Source organism: Schistocerca cancellata, chromosome 7 (genome assembly GCF_023864275.1).
Source record: "Schistocerca cancellata isolate TAMUIC-IGC-003103 chromosome 7, iqSchCanc2.1, whole genome shotgun sequence".
In the NCBI taxonomy this organism is placed as follows: Eukaryota; Metazoa; Arthropoda; class Insecta; order Orthoptera; family Acrididae; genus Schistocerca; species Schistocerca cancellata.
The window spans coordinates 227,333,929-227,348,113 of NC_064632.1; the positions used below are offsets into that span (position 1 = coordinate 227,333,929).

The 14,185-nt window shown below is 39.3% G+C and overlaps 1 protein-coding gene across 1 annotated transcript in view; it reads left to right on the plus strand.

The window, feature by feature from the left end:
- LOC126092709 (centrosomal protein of 104 kDa) overlaps window positions 1-14,185 on the plus strand; it is a 466,825-nt gene that overhangs the window by 443,743 nt on the left and 8,897 nt on the right. Inside the window, exon 17 of the mRNA XM_049908432.1 lies at window positions 12,096-12,230. Coding sequence (XP_049764389.1) covers window positions 12,096-12,230 — 135 coding nt within the window. The remainder of the gene's footprint in view (window positions 1-12,095; window positions 12,231-14,185) is intronic.

The following is a 14,185-nucleotide window of genomic DNA, read 5'->3' on the forward strand; positions in this document are numbered from 1 at the left end:
GATATGCAAGCATCGCCTCTACAAAGCTCCAGCAGCACATGTACTTAAGTTCAAACATTGATGCACAGAGCCCATTTTGTTGTTAGCCATTTCACAACAGACTTTCATAGCAGTAGGACTTGCCATCTGCAGAATAGACATTCTATTGAAGGCTGCCTGAATTGTAAACCTTTGTATCTGTAGGTATTTCTACATTCAAATCTACTGTTAGCAACTGATGCTGGAACTACAGCAAACAAAGTTATGTATTACTTTTCCTGTTTTATATTAGCCCTAGATTGAATTAACATCTGAATTCTCTGTCCATGAACCGCATCTGTTCCTCACTCCTGTATCCACTGAAGAACCATAAAGCCTGCAAAGAAAGTTACAACATGTGCAAGAACAGGACTTCTGGTCATGTGAGCACAGGTTTATCAACACAAAGTCATACAGGGGTAACACAGGAGTAGCTCTATTAATGAACAAGAAAAAAGAAATGCTGGTAATGACAAGCAGTGCAGTGAACTTATTAAAATAAATCAAATGTTAATAATGTTCTCTGTCTTTATTCTCCGTGTTTACACATTTGCAGCCATTTCTCACTAGAGGGCTCTGAATTGTAGTGTGTAACATGGCAGTGTATAATGTAATTATGTCAGTCCATGAGAAACAGTGTGCTGTAATTGAGTTTCGAATTTGAAGAGTTTGTTCACACATGGAGCACCCTCTCCTTCACCATGTCAATGCTGGACCACACACAAGCACTGCAACATACGCAAAAAAACCAGTGCCCTGTGTCCACTGTCATTGATCATCCTCCACACAGTCCCAACTGGGCCCCATCTGATTTTCATTCCAAAACTTAAAGAACACATTCAAGGGCTTCACCTAGTGATGAAGCAGTGCAAGCAGAAATGCGGTTGTGGTTCCAACAAGGTCAAATATTCTACAGTGACGGTATCAACAAACTGGTGTCTCATAAGGTGAAACGTTTTCATTGCCAGGGTGACATTGTTGAGAAATAGATATGTAGTCATGAAAGTATAGATGTAGACTGTTAATAAAATTTGCTTTATTTAAAATGCTTATAAGATTTTTCATATAAAAAATTTGGAGGCATTACTTTTCAGAACACCTTCATATAATATTAAGATAGATAGTTAAGAAATTAGATATTAAACTGCAAAATGTTTCCAGGAGCAGATCTGGACTTCAACAATAATTAATTGATTAGTAAATGATAGGGAATGAAAGAGTGTGGTCTGGATAAGATCAGGGATTGGTGAGAGTTTCAGTGGGAGCAATAGATAACAACTTATTGAAATAGACAAAAAAAGACAACAAAGATAATGGCTAGCTTATTTGAGACATGAAATAGAAAAGACAACAGAGAAACAAGGCAAAGGGAGAAAGCGCAGAGAATCACACATGAGATATTATTAAGTGTAACCGATGAAAGGAGAAATACAAAAATACATCAAATGAGCAGGCACAAGGAATAAAGATATCTAAAACTGGAAGTGAAAGAAAGTTCAAATTAAAAAGCAGAAATGGACAGTGGAGAAATAGAAAGCTCTAAAAGCCTGTATGACTGTAGGAAAGAGAGATTCCATATATATTTGGAGAAGTGAGAAGCATCTGTATTAACATCAAGAACTCACTTGGCAAGCTAGTGCTAAGCAAAGAAGGGAAAGCATAAAAAGACTTAACTCAAAACAAGGCACCTGATGTAAACAAAATTTGCTCTGAATTATTAATATCCTTATGAGAACCAATCATGAGAAAAATGTTTCACCTGATATATCAAACAATGGAAAATCCAGGATGGAATGTATATTATGAAAAGGAAAGCTGCTACTCACCGTATATCGAGATGCTGGGCCGCAGATAGGCACAACAAAAAGACAGCCAACAAGGCCTTTCTCACACACACACACACACACACACACACATACAAATGCAACTCACAACACACATGACTGCAGTCTCTGGCATGTGGAAGCCACACTGCGAGCAGCAGCAACAGTGCATGAGGGGAGTGGTAACTGGGTAGGGGTAAGGAGGAGGATGGGACAGGGAGGGGGAGGGACAGCAGGGTGGGGGTGGAGAACAGTGAAGTGCTGCTGGGGAGTGGGCAGGGATGAGGTGGAGAGAGGGCACAGCAGCTAGGTGCAGTTGGGAGGTTAGACGGAGGGCAGGGCAGAGGTGGTAGTGGAAAAGGAGAGAAGTAAAAAGACTGGGTGCATTGGTAAAATGAGGACTGTATAATGCTGGAATGGGAACAGACAAGGGGCTGAATGGGTGAGGACAATGACTAACGAAGGTAGAGGCCAGGAGGGTTACGGGAATGTAGGATATTATGCAAACAAGGGTTCCCAGCCACGCAATTCAGAAAAGCTGGTGCTGGTGGAAAGGATCCATATGGCACAGGCCGTGAAGCAGTCATTGAAATGAAGGATGTTGTGTTGGGCAGCGCGCTCAGCAATAGGGTGGTCCACTTGTTTACGGCCACAGTTTGTTGGTGGCCTTTCATGTGGACAGACAACTTGTTGGTTGTCATGTTCACATAGAATGCAGCACATTTCCATAACCATCTACATCTACATCTACATCTACATCTATACTCCGCAAGCCACCCAATGGCGTGTGGCGGAGGGCACTTTACGTGGCACTGTCATTACCTCCCTTTTCTGCTGCAGTCGTGTATGGTTCGTGGGAAGACGACTGTCTGAAAGCCTCCGTGCGTGCTCGAATCTCTCTAATTTTACATTCATGATCTCCTCGGGAGGTATAAGTAGAGGGAAACAATATATTCGATACCTCATCCAGAAACGCACCCTCTCGAAACCTGGCGAGCAAGCTACACCGCGTGCCACAGGGGAGTGTTATGGGACCATTGCTAAACTTCTCTGTAGCGCTATCACGGTTACCAAATAACCCTGTGACAAAACACGCCGCTCTTCTTTGGATCTTCTCTATCTCCTCCATCACCCTGATCTGGTGCGGATCCCACACTGATGAGCAATACTCAAGTATAGGTCGAACGAGTGTTTTGTAAGCCACCTCCTTTGTTGATGGACTACATTTTCTAAGGACTCTCCCAATGAATCTCAACCTGGTACCCGCCTTACCAACAATTAATTTAATGTGATCATTCCACTTCAAATTGTTCCACACGCATACTCCCAGATATTTTACAGAAGTAACTGCAACCAGTGTTTGTTCTGCTATCATATAATCATACAATAAAAGATCCTTCTTTCTATGTATTTGCAATACATTACATTTATCTATGTTAAGGGTCAGTTGCCACTCCCTGCACCAAGTGCCTATCCGCTGCAGATGTTCCTGCATTTCGCTACAATTTTCTAATTCTGCAACTTCTCTGTGTACTACAGCATCATCTGCAAAAAGCCGCATGGAACTTCCGACACTATCTACTAGGTCATTTTTATATATTGTGAAAAGCAGTGGTCCCATAACACTCCCCTGTGGCACGCCAGAGGTTACCTTAACGTCTGTAGACGTCTCTCCATTGATAACAACATTCTGTGTTCTGTTTGCTAAAAACTCTTCAATCCAGCCACACAGCTGGTCTGATATTCCGTAGGCTCTTACTTTGTTTATCAGGCGACAGTGCGGAACTGTATCAAATGCCTTCCGGAAGTCAAGGAAAATAGCATCTACCTGGGAGCCTGTATCTAATATTTTCTGGGTCTCATGAACAAATAAAGCGAGTTGGGTCTCACATGATTGCTGTTTCTGGAATCCATGTTGATTCCTACAGAGTACATTCTGGGTTTCCAAAAACGACATGATACACGAGCAAAAAACATGTTCTAAAATTCTACAACAGATCGACGTCAGAGATATAGGTCTATAGTTTTGTGCATCTGCTCGACGACCCTTCTTGAAGACTGGGACTACCTGTGCTCTTTTCCAATCATTTGGAACCTTCTGTTCCTCTAGAGACTTGCGGTACACGGCTGTTAGAAGGGGGGCAAGTACTTTTGCGTACTCTGTGTAGAATCGAATTGGTATCCTGTCAGGTCTAGTGGACTTTCCTCTGTTGAGTGATTCCAGTTGCTTTTCTATTCCTTGGACACTTATTTCAATGTCAGCCATTTTTTCCTTTGTGCGAGGATTTAGAGAAGGAACTGCAGTGCGATCTTCCTCTGTGAAACAGCTTTGGAAAAAGGTGTTTAGTATTTCAGCTTTACGTGTGACATCCTCTGCTTCAATGCCATCATCATCCTGGAGTGTCTGGATATGCTGTTTCGAGCCACTTACTGATTTAACGTAAGACCAGAACTTCCTAGGATTTTCTGTCAAGTCGGTACATAGAATTTTACTTTCGAATTCACTGAACGCTTCACGCATAGCCCTCCTTACGCTAACTTTGACATCGTTTAACTTCTGTTTGTCTGAGAGGTTTTGGCTGTGTTTAAACTTGCAGTGAAGCTCTCTTTGCTTTCGCAGTAGTTTCCTAACTTTGTTGTTGAACCACGGTGGGTTCTTTCTGTCCCTCACAGTTTTACTTGGCACATACCTGTCTAAAACGCATTTTACAATTGCCTTGAACTTTTTTCATAAACACTCAACATTGTCAGTGTCGGAACAGAAATTTTCATTTTGATCTGTTAGGTAGTCTGAAATCTGCCTTCTATTACTCTTGCTAAACAGATAAACCTTCCTCCCTTTTTTTATATTCCTATTAACTTTCATATTCAGGGATGCTGCAACGGTCCTGTTCTACACTTACAGAGTCGAGAAGTTCGGGTCTGTTTGTTATCAGTAGGTCCAAGATGTTATCTCCATGAGTCGGTTCTCTGTTTAATTGCTCGAGGTAATTTTTGGATAGTGCACTCAGTATAATGTCACTTGATGCTCTGGTAAATTGAAATCTCCACCTAAGGCTATAACATGCTGAGAAAATTTACGTGAAATGTATTCCACATTTTCTCTCAGTTGTTCTGCCACTAATGCTGCTGAGTCAGGAGGTCGGCAAAAGGAGCCAACTATTAACCTAGCTCGGTTGTTGAGTGTAACCTTCACCCATAATAATTCACAGAAACTATCCACTTCTACCTCACTACAGGATAAACTACTAATAACAGCGACAAACACGCCACCACCGGTTGCATGCAATCTATCCTTTCTAAACACCGTCTGTGCCTTTGTAAAAATTTCGGCAGAATTTATCTCTGGCTTCAGCCAGCTTTCTGTACCTATAACGATTTCAGCTTCGGTGCTTTCTATCAGCGCTTGAAGTTCCGGTACTTTACCAATGCAGCTTTGACAGTTTACAATTACAATACCGATTGCTGCTTGGTCCCCACATGTCCTGACTTTGCCCCGCACCCTTTGAGTCTGTTGCCCTTTCTGTACTTGCCCGAGGCTATCTAACCTAAAAAACCGCCCAGTCTATGCCACACAACCCCTGCTACCCATGTAGCCGCTTGCTGCATGTAGTGGACTCCTGACCTATCCATCGGAACCCGAAACCCCACCACCCTATGGCGCAAGTCGAGGAATCTGCAGCCCACACAATCACAGAACCGTCTCAGCCTCTGATTCAGACCCTCCACTCGGCTCTGTACCAAAGGTCCACAGTCAGTCCTGTCGATGATGCTGCAGATGGTGAGCTCTGCCTTCATCCCGCTAGCGAGACTGGCAGTCTTCACCAAATCAGATAGCCGCTGGAAACCAGAGAGGATTTCCTCCGATCCATAGCGACACACATCATTGGTGCTGACATGAGCGACCACCTGCAGATGGATGCACCCTGTACCCTTCATGGCATCTGGAAGGATCCTTTCCACATCTGGAATGACTCCCCCTGGTATGCACATGGAGTTCACATTGGTTTTCTTCCCCTCTCTTGCTGCCATATCCCTAAGGGGCCCCATTACGCGCCTGACGTTGGAGCTCCCAACTACCAGTAAGCCCACCCTCTGCGACCGCCCGGATCTTGCAGACTGAGGGGCAACCTCTGGAACAGGACATGCAGCCATGTCCAACCGAAGATCAGTATCAGCCTGAGACAGAGCCAGAAACCGGTTCGTCAGACAAACTGGAGAGGCTTTCCGTTCAGCCCTCCAGAATGTCTTTCGCCCCCTGACACACCTCTAGACGACCTCCCACTCTACCACATGTGAGGGATCAGCCTCAATGTGGGCAGTACGCCGGGCAGCCACAGTCGTAATCCGATCGGGGGATGCGTGGGACGAGCTGGCCGTCCCCGACAAACCCCCATCTGGACCCCCACAGTGATAACCATTGGCAACAGCCTCAAGCTGTGTGACTGAAGCCAACACTGCCTGAAGCTGGGAGCGAAGGGATGCCAACTCAGCCTGCATCCAAACACAGCAGTTGCAGTCCTGGCCTGAACCTTTGTTAGTCATTGTCCTCACCCATTCAGCCCCTTGCCTGTTCCCATTCCAGCACTATGCAGCCCTTATTCTACCAATGCATCCCAGTCTTTTTACTTCCCTCCTTTTCCGCTACACCACCTCCCACCCACCCCTCCCCTGCCCACTGTCTAACCTCCGGACTACACCTAGCTGCCCTGCCCCACCCTCTCCTTACCCCCACCCAATTGCCAGTCCCATCATGCACTGCTGCTGCTGCTTGCAGTGCGGCTTCAGCTGCCAGAGACTGCTGTCGTTTGTGTGTGAGTTGTGTTTGTATTTGTGTGTGTGTGTGTGTGTGTGTGTGTGTGTGTGTGTGTGTGTGTGAGAGAGAGAGAGAGAGAGAGAGAGAGAGAGAGAGAGAGAGAGATCTGTTTTTGACAAAGGCCTCGCTGGCCGAAAGCTTATTTTGTGACAGTCTTTTGGTTGTCTTTACCTGCGACTCAGCATCTCCGCTATATGGTGAGTAGCAACTTTCCGTTTCATAATATTGATCCATTTGATATATGGGATACATGAGAAGGGTGAAAAATCCCCAGACTCAAAAAGACCCTACTCTCTATAATAATCCCAATACCAAAGAAGGTGGATGCTAACAGACAGGATTATCACCAAACCATCAGTTTAATAAATTATGGCTGCAAAATACTAACAATAATTAACTACAAAAAAAAAATAGGTAAACTGGTAGAAGCTGACCTGGGAGAGATCAGTTTCAGTTCTGGAGAAATGTTGGAACACAAAAGGTAATACTGATATAACAACTTATCTTAGAAAATATATTGAAGAGAGATAGACCTACATTTACATCATTTGTTAATTTAGGAAAAGCTTTTGGCACTGTTGACTGGAATAAATTATTTGAATTCTGAAATTATTATAGATAAAATACAGAGAGCAGCTGGCCCAGAAACCACACTGCAGTTATTAGAACTGAAGGACACAGAGTAGGCAGTAGTTCAGAAGGGAGTGAGATGGGATTTCATGGCCTGCCTCATGTTGTTCAATTTGTACACAGGGAAAGCAGTACATGAAACATAAGGGAAATTTGGAAAAAGCAATTAAAGTTCCAGAAGAAGAAAAAACATTTAGGTTTGTCATTGACATTGTGACTCTGTTAGATGTGGCTAATGACTTGGGAAGATCAGATGAACAGAAATGACAATCTCTTGAAAACGAGTTATATTACACAATACCATATTGCAGGGCCTATGTTATTCCGAATTATGATGCAATGTTCCTTTGGACATTCATGAGGATAAATACGATATTGTGTGCATGCATGTCCAAAGGAACATTGCCTCATAATTCGGAATAACACAGGCACTGTAATATTGTATGTATCCACCAGCACTGGGCCAGCACCTTTCAAGTAAAATTTCTCACTAAATGATAAGCATTATTACACACCAGTTTTTGAGCTCTTTCTTGACTTTTTTTGACAGCATGTGTTATAACACCTCTCACTGAGAATGGAGTCAGACGTGTCTGCTCACATCATGTTTCAGCACATTTTGTGTAAGTGCATTTGAAGTGTATTAGTGAGCAGAAATTGTGTGAAAAACTGTGTAGAAACAGTGTACTGAATAGCCATTGATCTAGACACCAACAGGCACGTAACTGGACGAAAAAAAAAAAAAAAAATGCGCATGACGTGCTCTCAAAAAAATAACAAAAAAGAGCACAAAAACTGGTGTATAATAATGCAGACGATTTAGTGATGTAATTTTAAGAAATAAAAAAAAATTGAACTACAGAAGATGACACATAGGTGTTGAAACATGTCTGGGTAAATACAAAAATAAACAAACGGTATTTGCATAAGGCTATTTCTCAAAACAACCACATTTTAAATCACAAACACAGAAGAACATCAAGAGGAGCTTCAAACCTTAGTAAAACGAGACAAAATTAAACTTAAAAAGGTTGAAATAAAGCTATATAAAATATATAGTAATGTTAGCAATGATTCCAACTCTCGCAATGCATTAGTGTACATCAGATTTAATTAAAAGAAAAAATCAATTACAGTTAACACAATTGAAATATTCTTCACCCGAATAAAAATAATTATCTTTTAGATAATGTTTGAGGTGTTGTTTAAATTTGGGAAGCTCATGGACAAGTGATTTCAGTCATGGTGGGAGAACACTGAACACCTTGCAGCTCATGTAATGGACTCCTTTTTGTACAGTACTAAAGTTTTTTAATTCATAATGGAGGTCCATCTTCCTCCTGGTATTGTGGGTATGGTATGACTCATTGATTTTGTATAGTTGCTCATTTTTACCAATGAAACATAACAGAGAGCAGATATAGTGTCATAGTTGTCAGTATCCCTAATTTTCTAAAAATGTTTCTACTAGAATATCTAGGCTGGACTCTGCTCATTATCCTAATAATTCTCTTTTGGGCAATGAATTTTTTTTTTTTTGAAAGTGGCTGATTACCCCAGAAAACTATGTCATACATCAATAGTGTATGGAAGTAACTAAAATAAGCAGTTTTTGTGGTGTCTAGGTCACAGACAATGAAAATCATATGAATGGTGAATGTTGCTGAGCTGAGTTTTTTGAGAAGTTGAAAAATATAACCAGACCATTTTAGATTGCTGTCAGTGTGTACAAGCAGGAACTTGGATGACTCAACTTGTAGTAACTCACTACAATTACAGTTAATACTTAATTGACCCCCACTTCTTTACTTACTTGGAAATGAGCAAACCAGGTCTTGTTGACATTTAGTGATAACCCTTTATTTCAAACCAGTTAACTACTTCATTAAAGATAATATTGTCTGATTCCTCAGGATTGTGGTTGGGAGTTTTGTTGATGAGGATGGAGGTGTCATCAGTGAAAAGGGTAAAATAGTTATAAATCTAGTACACAAGGTCATTAATAAATATGAATAAGAGCAGGGAGCCGAGTACTGAGCCCTGAGGAACACCACAGCCAACAGAGTCCCAGCTAGATGTCACAGGGTGCCCCTCAGAGTCATTCAACATGACCTTCTGCTTTCTTCCAGTTAGGTAGGATTTAATCCTTGAGCTGATCCACTTATACCATAATATTCAGCCTTTGCTAAGAGGATTTCATGGTTAACACTATCAAAGGCCTTAGAAAGGTCACAGAAGATACCCAGAGAAGATAACTAATTATGAAAAGACTAAGATTTGATGAGTGAAGCAGAAAATAGCTTGCTCTATTGATACACCCTGTCAAAATCCAAACTGGCTACTGTTTAATACCTTATAATAAATGATGTGCTCAATAAGTCTTTTTTGAACCAATTTCTAAGAATTTAAGACAAGGTTGTTAAAAGAGAAATAAGCTGATAGTTGATAATAGTTTTATCTCCTTTTTTAAAAGAGAAGTTTCACAATAGGATACTTTTGTTCCTCATGATCATCCGACGCTGGATGGATTCACTGAATACATGGCACAGCACTCTGCTTATTGGCTTATAGCATTCCTTCAGTAATCTCGAAGATTACCACCAATGGAACTCTTGCTTTTCATCTCTCTTATTATATTCTTAGTTTCATGTACTGTGACAGGAGATAGTTTAATCTGCTTGGATTTTTATTAATAGCTTTTTGAAGGGATAATATGGCTTCATTAACAGAACATGTTTTTCCAGTTTGGGCTACTGATGCAAAAAAAAGGGATTGTTAAAAACATCAGTAATTATTTCAACATTATCAATTGTTTTAGTTTCTATGGTGTTTTCTTCAGCAGGGATTTTACCTGTTTCCCTTTATATTACATCATGTATGGTTTAAGTTTTATTATTAGAGACATCAATTTTTTATTTTATAGAAATACTTAGAACTTTTTAAAGGATAGAGCAGTATAGTTCGTAATGTTTTTCGTTTTCCAGGCCATAACTGGATTTGAGTAAGGCATACAGATTACATTTCCTTCTGCTGGAGGTTTTGATGGCCAAAGTTAACCAACTTTCATTAGAACAGGTTTCATGTTTGAATTTGGTAGTCCTTTTAAGAAAGGCCACTTCAAATAGGCAGATAAATTAATTTAGAAAAGCATTATACTTGTCATTAACGATGTCAAAGAGCTCAGACTGGTCTGAATCAACTTCTTGTAGGAAATTACAGAAGGTATTGATAGATTGTGTGCTAATTACTCTGAAAGTTTTACAGTAGAAATTGTTCTTACTAAGAGGGCTAACACCTTCAATTGAAAGTAGCTGACCATCATGGTCTGAGAGCCCATTTAATATGTGTTTTACAGTTGTGTTTAGATTTCTGCTTCTGTCTAAGATGTCAATTTGACTCATGGAATTAGCTATGACTCCAGTGGGCAAATCAATCAGTGTTGTTAAATTAAAAGAGCTAATTAAAAGTGATAATTCAGTTCTTCCCCTGTTATCAGTAAGAAAATCAACGTTAAAATCACATAAAATTATAATATTTTTGTTTTTGCAAAAAAATGAGTTAACAGAAATTCTAACTGTTTAGAAAAATACAGATTTTGGCTGTAGGAGTCCCACAAAATGAGAGGACAGTAATTTCAGAAAAATCAGTACAGATTACAACTCCACAGACCTCAAAATGTTGATCAATACAGTATTCACTCAAGTCTAAATATTGATAAGCTATTTTGTTCTTAACATAAATTACCTTATTTTGTTCTTAACATAAATTGCCACTCCACCTTTATCTAAAGAATGTCCACAATAAAGAGCTGCTAGGTTATAGTTATTCAGTTGCAGTGTGTCAGAACCAAGTTTCATAAAGTGTTCACTAAAACAGATTACATCAGCATTAGAATCAAGTATCATCTTCAAGTTTTGGACTGCACTCAACAATTCGTTTTTGTAAATGTCATTGGCTCCACCCTCTATTACCATACATTCACTTATATTTGTTGGAGAGCCATCTTATATGTTTTTTTCCAATTTCATACAGGGGTGCTACTGATTTCACAAAATTGCAAACATTGACATCATGATCTTCACGTAAAATTTTTGCTAACCCACAACCATGAGTGTATATTTACATTAAGGGATTTCTTCCCTATCTTTCTTGATGTATTTACAGATACGTTTTATTTGACAATACACTACTAAAATATACCATCACACTCAAGGGATCTCTGTTATCCCAAAAGTGATATGGGAAAAAAATAACATTTCTGTTTAAAGTTTTTGCTATGGACTCATTTCTCAATGAACAATATTTTAGGAACCTTGTAATTTTTTTTTCCAAAATGTTAGGAAAAGATAAATTCAAGATTTAAATTAGAGATGTTTCTAATGAGAGTAATGTGTCACTATTGTTCCACATTTTTGATTGTCCACTCTTATAACTAAGTTTTATTTTATGCTTGTTATTACCTTTGCATAATGTTGATTAGTTCTTTGGCACTGAAAAGCTTCATGGCTTACTTCTTATAAAGAGTTTACATGATGAATCTAAAATTTTTTCATTCTTTCTGACCTTGTTTTAGACAACCACTCTGATTTTTGAAAATTATTTCAAATAGTGCTGCCTTGAAACTCAATTATGGTAGTAATATACAACCTCAATAATTAATCATAATTCCTATTCTCTCCCCCAACCCCCCCCCCCCCCCCTCCATCCTGGTGCACTGGTCCAACAATAAAACTAATGGCTTTAAAGAATTAGAAACACACAGTTGTTCTACCAGCTTCAAAGCTAAGTGACTGATATATTTCTTGCAGCTGTGGAACCCCTAAGCACTGCCAACCACTGTCCATTATGTCACAGCAACATTCCACCATGGGAGGATGGTTGGCGACAGCATTTGATGAACCTGCCCTGTCCAAACCACCCCAGGAAGAAGCACATTAAAAATCGTACGTAATCACATCTGGTTCAAAAAATGAAGTACTTCACTAATAATAATATACTGGTAATATTATTTGGTATGTACTTACAAAACTTTAAATCTCTGCATAATAATTTTGCCACAATTTCAGTTACTGTGACAAACAAATATGTATCATTATGAACAAAAACTAAAATTCCAACTATGAAATTTTCTTATGTCATCTAATCACATCAGAGAATTCCTTTCATATTCATTGGAACTGTGAACAAAGTTTTGTTTGCATGTTTGTTATACTTTCTAGTACTTCCTCTACATTTGTTATGAAATTTTTTTATGTAATTAAAAAATTAAAACAATTTGGAGGAGATGCTTTAAAATGTAGACACCATCAGGTTTTACCATAAAAGCAATATATGTAAGTAATTATGATCATCAAGAAATAAAGTTAGGCTAATTTGTCAGTAGGACAAAAAATCGTTGATGTGACTGGCAATTTGGTTTTCAATAACATTTTAATTTTTTGATATTAACAAACATTTGATGATAAAACAATGGGAAAGGATCATCAATGATTGAAAGCCATAAATTCGTGATAGTGTAAAATCATATAGCATACTTTCTTATACAGTTGAAAGATATACAAACAAATCACATTAACACCCATTTTACTTATGAATGGATCTCAAGTTGCCGTAGATTATGACAATATTACACATCTTTAGATGTTATAATCTGTTATAAGATTGTCAAAACAATTATCTAAAACCCAATTGAGCAGTGCAGGTTTGAGAAACAGAGAGAGGGGTACACTGCTAATGAAAACTGCTACATCATGCCAGGCAATACTGCTGCAGAATGTGTAATGAGTTGGTTGGTGCCCAGATGTGATGGAACTGCACAATATCCTAAATTTTAGCAAAGCTGTTGAGACTTTAGCCCTTATGAGGTAAACTGAGGAGCTACTTGATTGAGAAGTAGCGACTCCTGTCTCGTAAACTGACATATGGTGGGGAAAGTGGTGTGTTGACCACACGCCCCTCCATATCTGCATCCAGTGATGCCTGTAGGCTAAGGATGACATGGTGGCTGGTCGAATTGATGGAGTGAATGATGTACATAATATCATAAAAAAATTCAGTGTGGAAAGACAAAAGACAGCTATACTTGTTTTGATGTTTAATACATCTGTTCTTCCTTAACATTTAACAGCAGTGTTTATCTGCTTAAAAGTAAGGTTGTATGTACCAGATCCTTTAAGAAGCATTAAACGTCAAGATTTTAGGCACACAACTTTATAATGTAAAGGCAGGGCATCATGCAGTAACTGTAGAAAATATATGTTGCTTCAGTATCCAACTACACACTCATATTAACTGATGAGGTTATCAGAGAAAATTTCTTAACTCAATGATGTATCTTGAGTTATTGCATGTTATATGTTTGGTTAAACATAAGAACATAAGTACAATATGGAAAAAAAACAATTTAGATGATAGACAGTGCTTTCCAGTGTACCACGGACCTGCTATTTACAAGGATGTGTACATTCTCAAACACAACAAAGTGACCCGTCTAATCATTACTGAATTGAGGTTTAGTACTTTCTCCCACTGACACCTTCAGTAGTGGTAGAGCCACCCAGTCTGAGATCAGCTGTCCTAACTAATTGGAGGGGATGCTCTGGGAAATTAAAGTGACCAAGTAGGTACCTTACAGTGAAGTGAAAAATGTGAATGAGACGCCTACCTTTACGTCATTTGTGGTTAAAATAAAAAAGCTGCCACAAAAAGTTCAGATGTTGTCATATACTGAGACCAGTAGTGAAAGAGAATCAACATGCACCTGTAACTGCACATACCACAGCAATAACTATAAAGCAGGCTACCTCCTCCAAGTAACTAGTGAAGCCCACATTTACGAACAATGCACAATGCACAGAGAATAGACAAAGATAAACCAACTAGTATATGCAAAAGAGTT